This window comes from Macrobrachium nipponense, chromosome 6 (genome assembly GCF_015104395.2).
Source record: "Macrobrachium nipponense isolate FS-2020 chromosome 6, ASM1510439v2, whole genome shotgun sequence".
NCBI classification, from domain to species: domain Eukaryota; kingdom Metazoa; phylum Arthropoda; class Malacostraca; order Decapoda; family Palaemonidae; genus Macrobrachium; species Macrobrachium nipponense.
Window position 1 is genome coordinate 55,885,099 of NC_061108.1, and position 22,273 is coordinate 55,907,371.

Consider the following 22,273-nt stretch of genomic DNA (forward strand, 5'->3'; position numbering starts at 1 on the left):
GTTTTCTTTTTTACCTAAGCTAGAAAAGTTTAAACATTTCTCTCTCAAGGAGTGAATAATTTGGTCTTCAAACATACGGTCTTAAAATTAAGGCCAATTGGACAAGTCTGTGGGCCAGCCTTTATTTGTAGAAAGACAGAAAAAGAATATAGTATTGATTATGAAAACGTAACAATAAACAAATGCCTATTAACAAAAACCTTACTGTAAATTATAGGATACTTCGCTTTTCACAGATCAGGCGAGGCTCTGTAGGCCTAACCAAACATTTCTAGGTTAATATTCAACATCTTCCTACATTCTGTTTATGGTAAGTAAAAATGTTTTAATATTTTTCATTTTCAACTCTGAATATTCAAATTACACAAATTTTAAGTGGCAAAAAAATACCCTCTTCAGACTAAAAAAAATTATTTAAACAAATAATGAATAGTACAACAGTTCTTGAAACAACTATGCATAAGAAATGAGAGAACAATAATAATCTTGATTTCCTTTAAATAAGAATGTTATAGCTCAACTAAAAGTACACTAAGTGCAAACATAATATCAATCAGCAAATGACTGATAAACTACCACCTTTACAGTGAAAAGTAGTCTTTGTGTGCCAGTACCACCCGCCAAATAGTTTTCTGACACTGCTTGCTGAGTACTGCAATATGCATTTGTCTGAAACACTAAGGTCATGATGCAATATTTTGACACATTATTGTACTATAGCAGGTTCCGGCAATCTTTACCAACAAAGATCATGAGGAAAAAATTAAGGTTGCTATCCAAGCCATCTGCAGCTGCACAAAGCAAATACAAAAAGTTATTCAAAATTAACTTCTCTAAGAGTCCAATCAACACCTACAAAGATTTGGCTGTAGGAAAAGAATGAAGAAGGAACTCATCAATGGTCTTGATGAGTTGACACTGTCCTCTGAAGGATGGGCCAAGTCTGTAACAGTATCTAAAAACATCCACAAGTAAACCTCCTGTGGATATAACAATAAGTCAGACCACGCCAGTTTGACCCACAAGCCTAAGGACTACCATGAGCCCAAAGAAAGAAGCAAGTGAGACTGCATCTCATCCTTTGAAGACCCCATAACCAACTAGTCATACAGGTAATGATAAAGATACAAGCCAAAACAAAGCATTAAACTACCTCAAAAATGGCATATCACAGTATTCAGTATTTAACATGTTAAAGTTTTTTGTTTTTGTTAAATATTAATATTAGATAATATTATAATATATATATATAATATAATATATATCTTAGAGGCACCAGCAACAGTCTATAATATTAAATAGTCGGGTTGATAACCTTAGCTCTTGCAGGTTAGAGACAGATGCAAAACGCTGGATTTCTCGAAGATGCTGAAATGAAAAAACAAACAGGAAAGCTTACCGGCGCACAACTGGGGTCAGTGACGCACTTTGAATATCACGAGTTTCATGTATGTAGCGTGCATGCCTCTTGTATGCCAATTGGTGTGTGTGTTCGTAATGAACAGAAAATGACATATAATCTGGGGCAAAAGTTGCATAGGGGGACTCACTGATTTTGATTGATAGAGTGTGGAACATGCCACAGAAGAGGTGTTGCAGGTCCATCGGACAAGGTAAAAGTGAACTTTGAAAAAGTTAACATTTGAAGTGACAATTACTTGAGTTCTAAGGAGAAAGGGAAGTGAGGTGTAGCACACATTCTTTATTGACGAACTTTAATGTTTTATGGTGTCATAATTATGGTCTCTTTATTTCAGATGGATTTGAAGTCACCTTTTGGGGTTTTTCTCTAGACTAATTTTGACTATTAATAAACTATGAATGTTTGGACACTTAGGGGGAAAAGGGGGTACTTACTTAAATATGATTTTGAGAGGAATATGATAGTCTAACGTTTTTGAGTCAGGTTTAATTAATTTTATTCCATTTTCATGTTAGCTAGTTTTGGAAAAAAAAAAGTATATTTTTGTAACCACGAGTTTACATTAGCCTAGTTTGAAACTGATTTTCAGCCAACTCCAGAGATGGCATTCAACAGAAAAAAGGTAGGCTACGTTACCAGTTCGATGTTTTGTTTCCATTTGTTTAAAAGAGTGTCATTAGGCATCGTTAAGAGATTTTTCCCTGTTAGAGATTTTTGGTGGCTAGCGGTTAAAAGGTACATTAAATTTAGCCTATAGGTAACGCCTCCAAAGAGACTAGATTTAGATAGGTTAGGCATATTTTGGGGGAAAGTGGTTATAATTATGTATCGGGCAACTGACTCTATTGCTGATTTAAGGGGAATTTAGCAGATTCAGGTTTTTAGCCATGTAGCTAATGCAGGCAGTGATCTTAGTTGCTGTTTAGTGTAAAGACGTGTTCCTGTGTTTCTGGGCACTGAAAGTGAATTTATATCATAATGGGAATTAATTACGGGCGGTTGCAAGTGTAGCCGGGTACTGACTTCAGACCTATGAAGACGTGAGTGTATAAGTTTATTTTTTCTTTATTTTTCTTTTTATTGGAGTTAATTTGCTCACAAGTGTATTTTATTTTTATGTCCGTTGGGATTTGGTGGGCATTAGTGGTTTTATTGTATTGAAATGCATTAGAAAAGTGGTACTAAAAGCATCGTTTTTGTGCATGGCATGAGTGTGAGAGAGAGAGAGAGAGAGAGAGAGAGAGAGAGAGAGAGAGAGAGAGAGAGAGAGAGAGAGAGAGAGAGAGAGAGAGAGGCGGCCGGGTGAACAGTCGCGCTAACTCATCAGAGTTTGGTTCGAGATATGTTTTCTTTCTCTCACTATATTCTAACTGTTTTTTTATAGACCACCGTGACCTTGTACCAGTTAAATTAGCTGATTAACCTTGAACCTAGGAGGCAGCTAGTTGCAAATAGCAGTTTGTTGGATTGGTGCATGTTTATTTTATCTTTTATTGGTCAATGATATATTATTAATTTTGGGATGGTGGTTTGTGTACGCATAAATATATCAATGTTACTGAGGTCAAGGCGAATCCTAAAGCATAAGAGTTATCATATAGATAGCAAAATGCCAGACGCAAGTACCAGCCACCAGCCAGACACTGGTGCACAAAATAACAAACATAAATGCTGGAGTTAGCCCTTTTCGAGGCAATGTTGATGGCGTTCTGTCCCAACCAGTGCAAATTTTTATTGAGGAGGTGAAAAACTATTTAAACGCCAAGGGAATTAAGGATGATACAGAGGCGTTCACAGAGGCAAAAGCCTTATTGGATTTCAATAAAGGGGATTTGTCATTTAGGTGCCATAGTTTTCAGTATACAAAATGTCGGTCATGCACTGAATTACAAGCATTTTTAAGAGCAGCTTATGGCTCAAAAGAACACGGAGATATGGCAAGAGATTTAAGAGGGCTGTACAAAATTCGAAAAGGCACAACATGCCTTATTGAGCATAGCTCAAAACTTTTTGACTCAGCAGGAGAATGGATAAAGAAACTGAAAAATTCCAAATGGGAAATGGGAATAATGTCTCGAACACGATTTACTCTTGGTGATAGTGTTTTAATAGAACCATTTTTGGTTATAAAAGGGGTTGCGTTGGGCAACAGACTTTTGCTGGCCCATCCTGCATGTAGAACACACACGATATCGGTCCATGCAGGTGTTAAAGGTATAACGGTTGGAATACCCGGTGTTTTTATCCCTAATGAGGTCGCAAGTGAAACTGAGGATATGGGGAATACTGAAAATGGGGGTGCGTTTGACGGTGCTAATGGTAATGATACCAAGGATATGGGGAGTGGTGATACCAATACCCACACTGATGATACTGGGAATAGATGCGGTGATGTTAAACAGGATATTGAGGGCCACGGTGGTAATAAGTTTGGCGGGTTTGACAATGGCATTATGGGTGGTGGTACTGATACTAATATTATTACTGATATTAACAATGGGGTCTTGGTGGATGCAATGAGAACCACGGGGGGTGATATTTATGGGATCATGGAGCAGGGAGGTACTAACCAGAAATATAAATGTTTTATCAGAGGATGCTATTTTAATGCCAGGTTCAAAGACTATGGTAAAAGTCAAACTGAGGGAAGTGAAAAAAACCCACGGAAGTATGCATAATTGAGGGTAGCAAGAAACTAAGTGGGTTATTAGCACTGCATCAGTGAACAGTGTATCAAACACTGGTGTTACATGGGTAGGATTACTGACTTGTAATGATACAGTTAGGAAATACCAGAAGAATACATATGTGGTAGACCTCCAAGACTGGAGCAATGACAGTGGTTCAGTGGCCATTGTATAGAGGAAAACTGAGTTTTCAGAGGCAGAAATGCAATCAAGGAAGCAAATATTCAGAGAACATTTAGCTAATGCAGATTATAGTGAGCATATAGAAGCGGTAAGCGAGCTATTGGCAGAATTTGGGGATATGGTAGCTTTACGAGGGGATAAACTGGGATTGACTAATGTGTTAGAACATAAAGTAAACTTAGAGAAAGGTACAAAATCCATTTTTATTCCTGCATACCGCATACCTTTCCAGTAGAAAAAGAGGTCAATAAATGGGAAGAGGAAGGAATCATTAGACCTTGTGCGTCTCCATACAACTTTCCTCTGTTAGCAGTGCCTAAGAAGGACGGTTCTGTCCGAGTATGCGTCGATTTTAGACGTCTGAATGAAAAGACAATTCCTGACCGTTACCCAGTTGCATGCATACCAGATCTTTTTGTAGAAATTGGGGGGCATAATATTTATAGCTCAATTGATTTAGCGCAGGGTTTTTTCCAGGTCCCTCTTAGTGAAAATAGTAAGGAATATACTGCCTTTTCATTGCCCAAGGGACACTTTGAATTTACACGGATGTTGTTCCGTTTATCAGGTAGTCCAATAACCTTTACCAGGTTGGTAAACACAGTTTTGCATGGGTTATTGGGCAAAAATGTTTTTGTGTACACGAATGATATATTAATTGCAAAAGACTCGACTGTGCAACACTTAGAGGTGCTTAAGGAAGTACTTAGGAGACTTAGGTTAGCAGTATTGAAAATTAAGCTAGCTAAGTGTTTCTTCTTGAAAAAGCAAATCACATATTTAGGTCAAGTCATATCCAAGGAAGGGGTTAGAGTAAACGACGATAAAGCCAAAGCAAGAGCAGATTTTCGTACCCCGAAATCAAAGAAAGAAATTAAATCATTCCTACGGATGGCAGGATTTTTTCGTAGGTTTGTGAAATGATTTTCCAACAGAGCAGCTCCTCAAACAGATGTATTGCGGGAAGACATTCAATTTCATTGGGGAGAACTGCAAGAAGTAAGTTTTCAAAAACTTAAGGACGCGTTAATGAATCCCCCAGTTCTGAAATTTTCAGATTTCAGCAAACCATTCACATTAGTGACTGATGCCAGTCAGGAGGGTATGGGTGCTTGCCTTATGCAAAAATTTGATGGGAAGTTCAATCCAATAGCGTTTTAAAGCTGGAAATTTAGGACAAAGGGCAGCAATGAAAGATTAATAGCTATCGTGGATAAAGAATTCTTTGCAATAGTATCAAGTTTGGTTCATTTTAAAATGCTAATGATGGGGAATAAAGTAGAAGTCCTTACAGACCACAAGCCATTATTGGATCTTTTTAATAAACCCAATTTGTCACCCAAAAGAGTTCAACAGTTCTTAACTATCAGGGACTTCGATGCAAAGCTCAAATTTATAGAAGGCAAATTAAATGTAGTCGCGGATGCCCTTAGCAGAAATTTTTATGATACGGAAGGATCTCAAGTTACGCTAGTTACTAGGGATTCTATACAATGGGATATGAGTCTCATAGAGCAAAGGCAGGATGAAGATGAAATTTTGGCAGACGCAAAAGCGTTTCTTATAGGGGAATCAGTCAGGAAAATTAAATATAAATTAAGGACTAGTGAAAGTAAAGGAGACACGATACACATCGTAATTCCGATAGTCCTAATTCCAGTGGTTTTGGATAGTACATTGCAGGTTCGGTAGTCCACACTTGGCGATAGAAAAAACGCATAATGAGGTGCGAGCTAAATATATTTGGAAAAATATTGGGAAAGATGTGGAAAATTTTGTGAAAAACTGTACAGTATGCAATGCTTGCAAACCCGCAAGGATAACGTCCTGCAAATTAGGGTCACATCCGATACCAAGTAGACCTTTTCAGAGAATACATATGGATATCCTAGGAAATTTTTGTGAATCTAGAAATGCGAATAAGTACCTGTTGGTAATAATAGATGAACTAACGAGGGTAACAGAAATTTTTCCACTTAAGCATAAACAGCTGAAGAAGTAGCTATAGCATTTTTCAATGGTATCATTTGCAGATATGGCTCACCCGAGGTTTTATTGACCAACAATGGCAGAGAATTCATAATTAAGACTTTAGAATGTTTGGCAGAAGTCATGGGGATACAGAAAGTAACAATTATTCCATACAGACCTGAAGCTAATGGGTTATGTGAACGAGCAGACAGGAAAGTGCTCGAAGCTCTCAGGAGGACTGTATGAGGAAATTATATAAACTGGGATAGATATATAGATGTTGTTAGACATAACATCAACACTATGGTTAGTGATTCCATTAAAATGTCTCCATTTGAAGCACAAGGCACATTTGATTTGTTAACTATACCTCATCATGGAGAAGATACAATAGAAGCATTAATTTCCACAGCAAAGGAGAGACATGCTTATCTCAGCCGTAATCTCGAGGCTACGAGAAATGGTGGAAAGAAGTAACAAGAAATCATTAGATGTTAAAATTGCTGTTGGAGACACTGTATTTTTAAAAATCAATGTGAGAAATGAACTAATTACAAATTGGGTCCAAAATTTGAGGGTCCTTTTAGAGTTATTGAGGAGAAGACAGGAAACAGATTTGTAGTCTTAGATGAAAAGACAGGTCAGTCGAAATTAACTCACATATCTAAATTCAAAAGGGTTGGTAGTAGTAACTAATAATAACATCACGCAGTTGCATTCTTTTCAGATTATGCAAATTGATGACGAAATGTGATCAATCAGTTTAATGTAACATTTTTTCTTCCCCTTTTATTCTTCTACTATTTTTCTTATTATGTGCAAACTGCGGCGATTTGGCGTAAAAACCAGAAGTAATTATTTCATGATGAAAAACGGGGTGAAAAACATGGGAAATTACTGTTAAGTTGAGAAATATCATAAGAGCTCCGTGGTGGTGATTTGGTGCTACCTGGTGGTATTGGTTTATTGGGGCTGAGTTTTGTGGCTATTTTGGTGGTGAATTTTTTTTTGTGGCTATGATTTTTGGTGGTGATCTGTGGTTTTACGAGCCAAAGAGGTGGTGATTGTGGTTCTTTTTGGTGTTATGGCTCTTGGGGGGTGGCACTAGTGCATTGTGGTTTTATGGGGCTCTATAAAGGTGTTGTATTTTATGAGGTTATATTCACCAGTGGTTATATTTGGCGGTGTATAATTGCTATGCATAATTCTTGAATTGTGGTTTTCTGTGGTTTATATCCTGACTAGGTGATTATCAGGGTTTTATATACATGTGGCAGTATCATAAATGAGTTACTTTGAGGTACATCGGTGGTCAAATGGCTTAGGATTTAGCCTGAGGGGATATTTTATAATTGGTGGTTTTTTCTAATAGATGCTTTCGAGGACAATTTTTTGGGTACCCTTGAGGCGACAACGAGGATGCCCTAAGGATAATTTTTGAGGAATATGGCTCTATAGTATCAGTAAAAATGTTTATTGAAGATTCCCAGCGAGGGTTTAATAGTGCATTTTTGGGCCATTTGAAGGAATGATGATTTCTGAGTTTACGAGTCTGACTAGACAAGTCCATTGTGTGATTTGAGCACATGTTGTATACACAGGTGGCTTAATGCTGACAATGCTGTGATGAGACCGATTGTTGATATTTTATTTTGGAGTTGATTACTCAGAGGTCTGCACCGTTTTCAGGAATGTCGATGATGACATTCCATGGGGAAGAATTGAAGGGGTCAATTCGGGTCAACGCTGATATGTTGCGGCAGCAATTTGCGTGACGATACATACTACGTTTTACATGGAAAAGCGCTGAATTATATTATTTTTTCTCCTTATACATTTTGCAATGGGAAAAGTTGGATTATTATTATTATTGCTTTCCTACAAGGGAAACTTATAATTGGGATTAAGCGTTTTTTATGGTAAATATACATAGGATTTCTATTAAAGAAGGGAGGTAGAATTTATCTTGGGATACGTAAGATAGAGGGGATATTCAACATTATGTTTGATGGAGGTTAGCTGTATAAACATTACAGGGATTTTGCTGTATAGACATTATGGGGTTTTGATAGTATATGTGTCAGATACGGGACTAATAATGAGTGGTCAGTTACGGATAATAATTCTCCCATTAAGTTTAAAAGGAACCAGTAGATAAAGATCATATTTTATTTTAGTGAAGAATTTTAGTCCTTAGTAACTGACTATGAGATTGGGTATATAAGTTTATGACAGATTCGTGTGTTATAGCAAGAGTTTATTTGTTCTAAGATCATGTAGGCTTGTCAAAAACAATGAAGACAACTTAGGATCTACAACGCCAGAGGTTGAATCTTCACACGGGCGACGATGTTACGGATCGCCTTTGCATGGACAAGATGTCGTTGATGGATCATCTCAGGATACATTCAGGACAAATCAGGAGTCTCCAATACTTCTACGAGGCGGGTGCAAGACGCACTTGCATGAGAGTCACAGGATATTTCAAGTTTGCAACAAGGTGGCGTTTACGATTCCTTCATCAGAGGACGTTGAATCTACAGTTCAGCAACAAGGGTGTTAAGATATACCTACAGGGGTCGCAGACGCTTAATAATGGTGCATGCTGAGTCGTTTCAAGATGGTTCACATGCTCAGCCAGGATCTACAATTATTCGACAAAGGTGTTCGTGAAACACTTACATGGGACCACAAGGCGGTTAAAGATCTGCCTACACAGGAGATAGTTACGGCTCCACCGCTAGAGGATAACGATGGGGATGAATTCTTCTTCGACGAATACTACACAGTTCCAGTGATTGCAGTTATAGTAGCTATAATGATAGTCAAAATATGTGTTATAGGAGCTATCTTGCAAATATTATGAACTAGTATATACCAGTAGCCCATGTGGTGTGCAACAGGGGTGCACAAAAGACAGAGGTGGCCGAGCCATCTTAGAGGCCCCAACAAAAGTCTATAATATTAAATAGTCGGGTTAATAACCTTAGCTCTTACAGGTTAGAGACAGATGCAAAACGCTGGATTCCTCAAAGATGCTGAAATGAAAAAACAAACAGGAAAGCTTACCAGAGCACAATTGGGGTCAGTGCCGCACTTTGAAGATCACGAGTTTCATGTATGTAGCGTGCATGTCTCTTGTGTGCCAATTGTTGTGTATGTTCGTAATGAAAAGAAAATGACATATATGTAATCTGGGGCAAAAGTTGCAAAGGGGGACTCACTGATTTTGATTGATAGAGTGTGGAACATGCCACAGAAGAGGTGTTGCAGGTCCGTCGGACAAGGTAAAAATGAACTTTGAAAAAGTTAACATTTGAAGTGACATTTACTTGAGTTCTAGAGAAAGGGAAGTGAGGTGCAGCACACATTATTTATTGACGAACTTTAATGTTTTATGGTGTCATAATTATGGTCTCTTTACTTCAGATGGATTCAAAGTCACCTTATGAGGTTTTCTCTAGACTAATTTTGACTATTAATACACTATGAATGTTTGGACACTTAGGGAAAAGGGGGTACTTACTTAAATATGATTTTGAGAGGAATACGATAGTTTAAAGTTTCTTTTTGAGTCAGGTTTAATTAATTTTATTCCATTTTCATGTTAGCTAATTTTGGAAAATAAAAAGTATATTTTTGTAACCACGAGAGTTTACATTAGCCTAGTTTGAAACTGACTTTCAGCCAACTCCAGAGATGGCATTCAACAGAAAAAAGGTAGGCTACGTTACCAATTAGATGTTTTGTTTCCATTTGTTTAAATGAGTGTCATTAGGCCTCATTAGAGATTTTTCCGTTAGATATATATATATATATATATATATATATATATATTATATATATATACACATAATATCTCAATTATCTGGATTAACAGAGCCAAAGCCCTGTTGAACAAGTTCAAAATTCAGATATGGTCAAATAAGATCAAGGGAGTATCAATGCAACACAAGTGAAGACAGCCAACATGCTTATAAAAATCCGGCATCACACTTTAAATGAAAACTTGTTGCAAAAGGTTATAACCTAGCTTATTTCCCCTTATCTGTAAAAAATTGTACTGTATAAATGCACTTAGCAAAAAAATCAGCCCCTTTTCCCTTCATATACAACATGCTATACAACAGCAGATTACCTACCGGATAAAAATGAGTACCACTTGCTTTTTCATTTTGCCCAATTCCCATTACAACATAGACTTTAAAATCTGTTGTACACAAAAAAAGCAAACCTACAACAGTAAAAATACTTTTCTCTGTCACTTCCCTGTGTGCACTGTCACTTATGCTTTGGGTGGCTTTAACTTTAAAAACTTGTGAGGAGGTTTATTAGTGCTCTTCCACCTTCATCAGATCAACTGTCGGCTACATCCAAATTTGACGGCTCTGGCTACGCACATCATGACCATCATTATCACCACTATAACGGCAATCACTAGAACTGTGTAATGTTCTGCGAAGAAAAAATCGTCCACTCCATTCTCCTCTAGTGGAAGAACCATAATTGTTCCAATGTAGGCGGAACTTTTACCACCTCGTGGTTCCCATGTAGGTGTTTCATAAACACATTTGTTGATGAATTGTAGATCCATCATCTTCCAATGGAGGAATCGTAATCTCCTCTGCTGCTGCACTTGAATATTCCGTGACTCCCTCCCATGCAAGTGCTTCTTGTACCTACTTCGTAGAAGCATCGTAGATCCCTGGTTTGCCCCAGAAATTAACCTGAGACGACTCCACACGAGCCATCGAAGATTTTCGGTCCCTGTAGTAGCAATCTGTAACCTTGTCGCCCATGGTGAAGACCATACATCTGGCGCAGTAGATCCTAAGTTGTTTTCGTAGTCACCACTCGATATGACTCTGGGAATTCTCTAGGAATTCTCTAAAGTCATATCGTGTTTCGTCATGAACATTTTCCAACTGACACCCTGACAAGTCTAAGCAAGTGTATTTATCTTAGAAAGAAAATCCTGCTTTCACACATGTATCTGTCATGAACTAACACACACCCAAATTCACAGTTAATCACTAAAAATTGAAATTCCTCATTAAAATAAAGATGGTCTCTATCTTCTGACATGTTGAGAAATACGGGGAAAACTTATCTCTAACTGACAACTCAAAAATTAACCCTTTAACTGATAAGTACACCAACAAAACCCCATAATGTAAAGTTTGACCCTCATTTATATGTTATGTATCTCAAAATAAATTCAGCAACCTCTCTAAAAAGTAACACATCATCCAATAAACCTAAGTAACAAAAACCACTGACACCACTTAATCCAGTTACAGATTTCCCATAATAAAAATAGTAATTCAAACTCTTTCACCATATTACCAAACGTAGTTTGCATCACACACAAAAAATTACCGACATAAATAAATCGGTAGCAATTCCTCACAGCAGAACGTCATCATCGAAATTGTCAGACAGAAGAAAAATCCTATATGCATCCAACTCTAAATGAAAACATCGACAATAATCTCATCTGAGACACTACTCACAATGTCAGCACCTGATGACCTGTTTATTCCAAACATCCACAAATAGCGACATTGCCATCTGCTAACCCCACAAACCCCAAAGTCATTAACCTCAAAATAAATCCTCAACAAAAAACAGAACCTCATTAATCCTCAAAAGGAAATCCTCACTAGCCTCCAATCAGCATTAGCAACAAAAATATCAACCTCCATTATATACCCACCAATATAAAACACCCTCCCTTAGGCTAGATACACTAAACCACCAAAAATATAACACCAAAGAAAACCACCTCAGCGGGATATAACCTCAGAAAATCACCAACCACGCAATGTCAACCATAAATCGCCAAAATAACACTGGTGAATATAACCTCATAAAACCACTAACCACGAAATATCAATCATAAACCACCAAAATAACTGGTAAATATAATTAACTAAAACCACTAATCACAAAATATCAACCATAAACCACCAAAATAACACTGGTGAATATAACCTCACAAAACAACAAACCACCAGAACCATAAAACCACAATGAACCAGTACCACTGCCAAAACCCAAAATACCATGGTGAACCAAGAAACCACAACCCCATTGGCTCATAAAACCTTTGACCACCACCCTACAGACATGACTGCGTCTATCCTTTGGTTTGAAAGAATAACAAATGCGAAAATAAAGTAAAAAAATATAAACAAGAATGCGTACTGTAGCATCAAATATAAATAATCAGTGAAGGAGTGTTTGTGTGAATGTACTTGGCCTTCGATTCAAACATATATAGATACCTACCATGGTTATTTCTGTCTGTCTTTGTAGTACTGTGCATAACCCTTAATAAAATTACTGTATCATAAACATAAAAACATGATAGTCAGGGTCTACCTAGCCATCTTCACCCACTCCCAGCCATAGAATCTGCTCCCCAGCTCCACCCACCTTCCATAACAACACCTCTGTGCCTTCCTCTACCCTGGCTTACTTCCCCCTCCTTTCTGATGGCGCCGCCAAGCCATCCGACCACCCCCACCACGGAAACTTCTTGAGGCCTCCCCACACCCCCAACACCCCATATCCTTACTCAGTCAGTCCGAGTGTTGGAAGCATTGCTAACCACTGAAGGGTGGTTTTTTCAAATTTCAACATTTCATATGCATATCATATATCTTTGGGGACTTGATCCCTGGTCTGGGTGTGACAGATAATGTCGAGTTTCGGATAATGGCGATCCGGATAAATGAGGGATTACTGTATGTAATCCCTCATTATATAAGGAATCCTTATAGATGGCAAAATAGTAATGACAGAGGGAAGGTCTTCTATAAAAGATAACTGAAGTATGAATAGCAATGAATATAATTAGTAATGGAGGAGCACAACTGAAATTTATAAATCAAAATAATGTATTAATGAAGAGGAGGGCTCTAAACTAATAAAAATAGAGGAGGCTATTACCAAAAATTAACTAAAAGACAGAACATGATTTGACTTGACAGCAGTACTACTTTTCCAATTATTAACCTCTTCATTACCGAAAGTTTGTTTGGAGGTAGGTGGGTACCACCATTCAAGTCTACTACACCGCACCGGGTGCATAAAGGTGGTATGCGTAGTACCACCAAAACTCCTCTTTTCAGATAGGGACTTCCAATCATTCTGTAATTTCGGTTTGAAGAGTTTGGAGCAAAATAAACAGTATGACACGATGCCAGACGTATGATGAACCCAAAAAAAATATTATTATTGCTTATAGTAGTGTGTAGGTGACAGATGAACTGCGTCTCAACAAAAAATCACAAAACCAGACAAGCGTAAACATGTAATAACTTCTACCCAAGTAAAAAACCAGTTGTATCATCATTTACTGTATTTATTTATTTATTCACATTACATTTTACAAAATAAAAGATATGAACACCAGATAAATGAAGGTAGAAATAAAGCCTTATAGTAACTTTATATATATAAAAAAACCAAACCAGAGAAAAAGCGATTTTTTCTGAGGACAAGAAACTTGAAAAATTAGTTTAGATACCCCGATGACCCCTAAAGTTGTTTTCTGTGATGAAACTAATCTTAGAAAACGTAGAAAATGACATTGACCAATTTTTGAAAGATATACTATAAAATTTGCGATTTCCATATTTATTGGCGGGGCTTTCGCTTTAGTTTTTGCTCTTTTTTTTGTTATTACGTGCTTATTTACGGTTCTATTTTTGATAATACTTTATGTGCATGTTCCAGGTGTGATATACCAACATTCTGTAAGACCGAATTTCTATTCAAGACCGTAGTTTTCTCACCGACCACCAGTGTCCCTTGTACAAGGGACACTGAGTTTCACATTTTTTTTCATAAAATCATTTATTTTCCCTGTAGGATGATAAAACTAACAGAGAATATGCGTTATTATAGTGCTAATAATACCTGATAATTTCATTAGCCTGTCTTGATTAGTGTATTTTTGGCAAATATTTTTACGATCGGCACCCCTCCAAACTTGAGTCACTACCGAGAGATTCAGTTCGGCAGCAAACGCAATGTTTACATTCTGCTCACCTACCCGGTAAAGAAGGGGTTAAGAAAGGGAATGATTGCGAAATGTTAACAGTCTTTAAACTTTGAAGTGTAATCATCAACAGAGCATGAAGAAATAAAATATCATTCATCGTATCTATCACATGAAAATAAAAAACCTCACAGCCAAAGAAGAATATTTGTTAAAACCTTTACATAAAAAATAATTTGATGAAAAAATGCATACAAATCCCATTACTTAATTATCATTGTCCCTTTTGTGAGAATTTAAAGAAATAACAAGAAAAAATGGGACCTTGCTGAAACAAGAACCTGGTTCACGCTAATGATAACTTCTTACCTGTCACATAAGAAGAAGTATCCCATCATAAGTCCCAATTTTCCAAGTGCCATGAGGAAATCTTGAGGAGACGGCTGCTTACTCTTCTTGGACGTGCCACTACTTTCACCGTTGAGTGGCTGACCAGCTTCTCCATTAGTATCTGAAGTAATGATGCCTTCTACATGGTGAGAGGCACAAAACCACTGTCTAACTGACACTGCTATCATAATAATCGGGCTGTAAGAATATAACATAACTGAAAGTCTTAAGCTTAAGGATGTATGTCATAAAAGAGTAATCCTGAAAGCAAAATGATTTTTACTCAAATTTCTAAAAGACTGAATAATACTTAATAAAAGGAATATACACCAAGTCCTACCTACGGGATTAAAGAATGGCTATTTGGTGGATTATTTTCTGTTGGACCAATTTAGATATTGGTTGATACACACTTGTTTAAACTCTTGTTGAATCTCCAGATAACATCACACATAGATAGACTGGATGTCTTAGTCTCTTTGCTATACTTAATGAATAGAATGACTACGCGAAAAAAAAGGAACCTCCATAATCAAGTTTTTCCATAGATCTCTGAGAATGTAAGAATGAAAGAAATGCTAATAAATGGAAAAGGAAAATTAACAGAATGGATTACACGAGATATGATATTGCAGTGATACAGTGACTTGAGTGGCAGAGTAAGTATGCTTGGAAGATGGAGGATTCTAGATGTCTCAGCCTTCCTAATCTTCAGTGAAGACCAATGAAGGTTTAGCTTACAATGGATATGACATGAATTACAATGTGAAGTGCTGATACTAAAATTGCCCCAAAAATTAATAATCAGCTTACACAATTCGAAAATATACTTAATTTTTAAAATAAAACAGTGATTTTTATGATAAAATAAAGTTTTTTAGCAGGACATCCAGGAATTAAAAAGAATCATAACCAGAAATTATTTTTGGCCAAATTGTAGTGAAGAGGCCAAGGACTATGTACAAAACTGTATAGTTTGTAATCAACTTAAAGGTAACGTAAATCTTAAAGCTCCGCTTGAAAAATATCCATCAGAATTAGATTCATTCCAAGTAGTAACTATGGACTTTTTAGGTCCATTTCCCAGTACTATTAAAGGAAATAGGCAAATATTAGTCTTCTTAGACTATCTAACACAATAGAATTAATACCAGTAAGAAACAGATGCAGTTCTTAAATCTAGAATTATCACAAGACATTCATTTATATCCACAAGTTCTTTCTGATAATGCGGCTGAATTTTCTAGTGATTTTTTCAAGAAAATATGTGAATTTTATTAAATAAACAAATGTTAAATAACCGATCATAAACCAAGTTCTAATGGAGCAGTAGAACTAACTAATCGTAAAATAAAGGATATCCTGAAAACTTTAGTGAGTCCGCAGACACAAGATTGGGACTTAGCACTGGAATAATACTGTACATGAGACAATAGGAGAATCTCCACATTATTTGTTATACGGTTATCAAAAGAGACTACCTAACACATTACTAACCGATGCAACACCACCCAGACATGCTTATAACTATGACGATTATGTTGCATGGAAAACCAGACGTAATTACGAGACAATCATGAAAACAAGGGCTAAGCTAAAAGAGGTCCATGAGACTCATGCCAACAAACCAGATATTACAGCGGGAACCCAAATACATTTACAAAGGCCCATTCAAGAAGGACCAAATGTAAAGGTTTCTCCGAATTTCACTGACCACATAGAGTTATAAAACTGCAAAAAATAAAAACACATGTAGAATAATTAATGAAAGTGATTTAAAGGAAAGAGTTGTCTACTGGAAATATATAAAAGTCGCAAAAGCAGACCCATGGTCCACTATACATATTAATAGATAACATAAGACAAGAGAAAGCTGGTGAAGATATTGAGTTGCTGATAAATAATCGATATAATCTCCGAAACCGACGGAGTTAGATGAATAAATATGTGTAAGGTGTTAGATTGGTATTGGACCGAAAATATAAGTGAAACTTATATAAGATTCTGATAAAAGTCTGTTCTTACAGATCCAGAATGAGGCTCATCGTAATTTTAGTTATAATTGGACTCATCTCTTCCATGGTGGAGATCCAAGGTGGAGATAAGAAAAGGATCATTGTTAAAAAGCCATGGAAAAGTCAAAATGATCAGAGACTTGGGAATAATTTCTATCGACAACAGCAGTGTCAAATAGTGAAGAAACATTAAGCCAAATCCAAACAGATATAAAGTCAATAATACAGAAGGATAACAATAATAGTGTCATACAATTGTTAAGAGAAATTAAACACAGACAGAAAATACAGTGAACAAGAGGTCAATGAGATCCCTCTTACCCTTCACTGGAACTGCTTTGAACACATTATTTGGAGTTGCTACCGAAGCAAATGTACAGCATGAAAAAGAAAGAATACACACACTGGCGCAGAGATAAGGTGATTACCTCACACAATCAGAATGCAGAAAAAAAATAGAAAAACCTGAAAAATTTTATAAATCAAGTCAATCAGAATGTAACAAAACAACTGAACAAGTTGGAAAACATACAGTTTTTAAATGCATTTGTTCTAGAAAGTGAAGTGGTATTACAGGGATATAGGAATGCATTAAATGCCATTCCTCTTGCTTATAAAGGTATTTTGCAACCAACATTATTAAATTTTGTGTAATAGAGAAACACTTTAAACCACTTGTGAAAGAGGTATTCATGTATTACGATTTAATACTAGGATCACAAACACATTAGTCACTTTGTACCAATTTCCTATGTTAATTGATATCATAAACTTTGCATTAGAAGAGCACGCTCTACTATTGTCATTTTTCACTGATAAACAATTTAATGAATGTATCCTGTTAAAACTTCAGGAATATATATATTATTTTGATAATCTATATGAGAATACGGATACATATTCATGAATCCAAGAAATTGTCATAAATCAAAATCAAGAAAATGATGTACGTACAATCACAAACTACAACAAAACTTTTCAAGCATTACTAATTGATCAAGAAATTTTTGTATTTTCACTAAATACTGTTGTAGTTAAAATTAAATGTAATAATAGTCTACAGAAATAAGGTTTAAAAATGCTAGATCTTTTACAAAATCATGTCAACTGATAATAGCTAACCATTTATATTATGAACCTAATATATTTACAACATATGAATTCCACAAACATGCGCCATATAAAAAGTACTCATATAAGATAAAAGAATTCAAATTTCTGAATTTGAATTAAAGAAACTTGAAAACTTGAACTATGTTGATGAATTTTTTCTACATGGAAAATGTATCCCCAATCTTATCATTAGCAAATCTAGTGGTAATAATAGCAACTGTTGCTGTGTTTATCATAATAGTAAGGAAATTAATTATTAATAAGATACAGGAGATACTGACAGAAATGAAAAGAAATGAACCTTAATTGACAACTGATGTTAAGATTATTTTTTACTGATAATAATTTAATATGTTTATAATTTGATATGCTTAATAATTTGATATGCTTATTTTTACTTGGTAATAATTTGATATGCTTATATTTTTCTCCACTATTGAAAAAAACCCTTTTATTTGTGTCCATTATTACCAATTATTCCCAATTTAGTTTTATTACATCCATTGTTATTGTGTTTAGTAGAACATTGAGGACAATGTATGGTGGTGGCAAAGTGAAGTATGTTAGTTAGGGAAAAATTGAGATATATATGGAAAAAGAGAGAGAAAAATTCGCTGATAGACAGATGGATAGAAAGAGAGAATAAAAGAATATAAAGAGAGAGAGAGAAATAGAGAGAGAGAGAGAGAGAGAGAGAGAGAGAGAGAGAGAGAGAGAGAGAGAGCAACAGAAGTGTTCCTGTAATAACCCAAACAAGAGAGTTTATCGGACTGGCAACCATTAATTAAGTGGATTCGTTGCTTATTTAAATAACCTTTCAACTCCCACTGGAACCAGTAAATTTCTGGTTACATCATTAGGAGGTGTTAGAATTAATTTCCGCCCAAACAGGTGGTACAATGGACGTGATGTACCAATAGAGGAAACCAGAAGGCAGCAACAGAAAAAGACCTTCCCCCTTTAAGGAGGGACATCTCTTTGGAGGATTTCTTATACTTGTGTACACACACACACACACACTCACACACACACACACACACAGATATATATATATATATATACATACATACATACATACATACATCCATATAATATAATATATATATATTAATATTATATAATATATATTATATATATATATTTATATATAATATATATATATATATCTATATATATATATATATATATATATATATATATCTATATATATAATATATATATTATATATATATACTATATATAGTGGTACCTTGAGAAACGAAAGGCTCAACTTATGAAAAACTCAAAATACGAAAGCTAATACAAAAAATTTTACGGCTCTACATACGAAAAGTTTTCAAGATACGAAAAGTTGTTGCTGTAAAGTCCGAGATTCGCCCAGACCACCAATAACAATTTTGAAATTTGCGCACCGCCAACTGAGTAGACTCGCCACCATCCTCCTGCTCTCCCATTGGTTCCTGATGCTAGTCACCGCCATGAGATGCTTCTCTCCTATTGGTCAGCATCCTTCCCATCATGCATCTACTACGTAGCAGCGTGCCTCGGCCACTCGTCCCAGCATCGTTATCGTACACACGCGGTATTCATTTGTTCTAACAATTTCGTTTATTAACGTAAATTAGTTAGTGATTTCGTTGCAGTATATGTACTTTACCGTGTTGTGTGAGAACTTTACTCTACTTATACATAAATTACATACAGTATATAGTAGTCATGGGTCCCAAGAAAGTTGAAATTCACGAAAAGAAGAGAATGCTCTCTTTGGAGACAAAGAAGTATGAAGCTGGTATGTGATTGAGTGTGATCGCCAAGGAATACGGCCGAAATCTGTCGACAATAGGCACCATCCTTAAGCAGAAGGATGTCATCAAAGCAGCTACACCTTCCAAGGGCGTCGCTATTTTGTCCAGCAAGAGGACCCACTTGCACAACGAGATGGAAAGGCTTCTTCTTGTCTGGATAAAAGACAAAGAAATCGCTGGCGATACGATAATGGAGACGGCAATCTCCCACAAGGCCAGCGCTATTTTAAGCGATTTGATTGCCCAGGCCGAAGACGACGGAGGAGAAGGGACATCAACGCCAGCCCCAGACTTCAAGGCTTCTCATGGGTGGTTCGAAAAATTCCGTAAACAGACTGGCATCCATTCGGTGGTGCGGCATGGGGAGGCTGCCAGCTCAGACACGAAAGCGGCCGAAGCCTTTAAAAAGATGTTCAACGAGATGATGACCAAGGAAGGCTACAGTTCTCAGCAAGTCTTCAATTGTGATGAGACTGGCCTTTTTTTGGAAAAAAATGCCTTGTCGGACGTACATCACGCAGGAAGAGAAGAAGCTACCCGGGCATAAGCCTATGAAAGACAGGCTTACGCTCGCACTTTGTTCAAACGCCAGTGGGGATTGATTGCAAGGTGAAGCCCCTACTGGTCTATCATTCCGAGACTCCTCGAGCCTTCAAGGCCCACAAAGAATGCTTAAGGAGAAGCTTCCAGTGATGTGGAGGGCTAATGCAAAGGCCTGGGTAACGAGGCTTTTGTTCGTTCACCGAGTGGGTAAATCTGTGTTTCGGCCCGACAGGAAGAAATTCTTGGAAGAGAACCGCCTCCCTCTGATATGTCTACTGGTGTTGGACAATGCCCCTGCCCACCTTCCTGGCCTCGAGGAAGATATCCTAGCGGAGTATTCCTTCATCAAGGTTCTTTATCTTCCGCCTAACACCACCCCTCTCCTCCAGCCCATGGACCAGCAAGTGATATCAACTTTAAGAAGTTGTATATGAAATATCTTTTCAAGAGATGTTTCGACATCACCGATACCACAAACCTCACCTTGCGTGAATTTTGGAAGGAGCATTTCGATGTTGTGTATGCATCTGACTCATTGACCAAGCTTGGCAGGAGGTTTCGAGGCGAACCTTGAATTCTTCGTGGAGGAAACTCTGGCCTGATGCCGTATCCGTCCGAGGAATTCAAGGGATTCGACGTGGACGAAGCTGGTGCTGCAGATTCAGAAAACAGTTGACGATCCTGAAACTGTTTTGCAACCAGATCTTGACGAGATCGTTGCACTCGGCAAGTCCATGGGGCTGGTCGTTGACGAGGACGACATCAACGACCTTCTCGAGGAGCACCAAGAGGAGCTTACGACGGATGACCTGAAGAAGTTGGAGGTCATGCAACATAAAGTCGTTCAAGAGGAGTTCTCTAGCAGCGGCGAGGAGGAGGAAGACGACCCTATAACAACGGCAGAAATTAAGGGTGCTCTAGCTGCTTTTCATAAAGTGCAATAGTTTGTTGAAAAAAGACACCCCGAAAAGGCTTACACAGGTCGTTTACTTGCGCAGTTCGATGAGGCTTGCCTGAGTCGTTTCAGGAACATTGTGAAAAGTAGGCAGAAGCAATCTTCCTTGGATAGTTATCTTTTAAAGAGGCCTCTAGTAATAGCAGGAGTAAGCAAAAAGGGGAAGAACGCAGTGATACTAAAAAACAGAAAGTTGAAAGGAGGATGAAGTTGAAATTTTGTAAAAAAAAAAAAAAAAAAAAAAAAAAAAAAAAAAAAAAAAAAAAACAAAAAAAAAAAAATTAAAAAAAAAATAAAATAAAAATAAAAAAAAGACAATAAAAAATTTTTAATTTTAGTTTTTAGTAAAGTTAAGTGTTACAGTTTTGTGAATGTGTTTCGTAATTTTAGTTTATGTATGTTTTCCTTACATTTTTTTATGTTTCGTAAAGTTAAGTGTAAGTAGTAGTATCTGCCGTTTGTCCTCCTCCTCTGTCTCCACTTTCGGATATACAAGAAATACGTACAGTATTTCTTGTATACCATGTACACTAATACACTTTATCTACATGCAATTAGCAGTAAGTTATTAAGTTAGGTATTGAATGGTCCAAATTGTTATAGTATTTCATTGTTTATAGGCCAATTTAGCTTTATTATGAAATTTACGGGGGTGTTTTTGGAGGGCTTGGAACGGATTAGCCATTTTACATGTAAGATGCGGTCCAAGATACGAAAAACTCTTGATACGATGATACGAAGGGCGCCTCGGAACGGATTAATTTCGTATCTCGAGGTACCGCTGTGTGTGTGTGTGTGTGAATATATATATATATATATATATATATATATATATATATATATATATATATATATATATATATATACATATATTATATATAAATATACGTATATAGTATATATATATATATATATATATATATATATATATATATATATATATATATATTTATATTTAAATTGTTTTTTTTTTTTGACCTATGGTTGATAAGCGGGTGTGATGAGCAATGACATACTTTGAAACGATAGATATCAGCATTTTGACTCTCATGGAAACAAGTGGGTCTTAAAATGCTAATAGATCCAGCGTTAGCTACCACGGAAAAAAGCAAGCTCCCAAAATGTTGATGCATCACTTGGGGTGGCGCCAAGTGGGAAGTTGCTACCCCAACAAGAGGCA

At 36.6% G+C, this 22,273-nt stretch overlaps 1 protein-coding gene across 3 annotated transcripts in view; it reads right to left on the reverse strand.

Annotated features, from left to right (window-relative positions):
• Positions 1–22,273, reverse strand: part of LOC135216375 (N-acetylneuraminate 9-O-acetyltransferase-like) — a 363,601-nt gene that overhangs the window by 172,902 nt on the left and 168,426 nt on the right. For all 3 annotated transcript variants that reach the window (XM_064251636.1, XM_064251639.1, XM_064251637.1), the window contains one exon: positions 14,642–14,860. In XM_064251636.1, the coding sequence (XP_064107706.1) occupies positions 14,642–14,860 (219 nt within the window). The remainder of the gene's footprint in view (positions 1–14,641; positions 14,861–22,273) is intronic.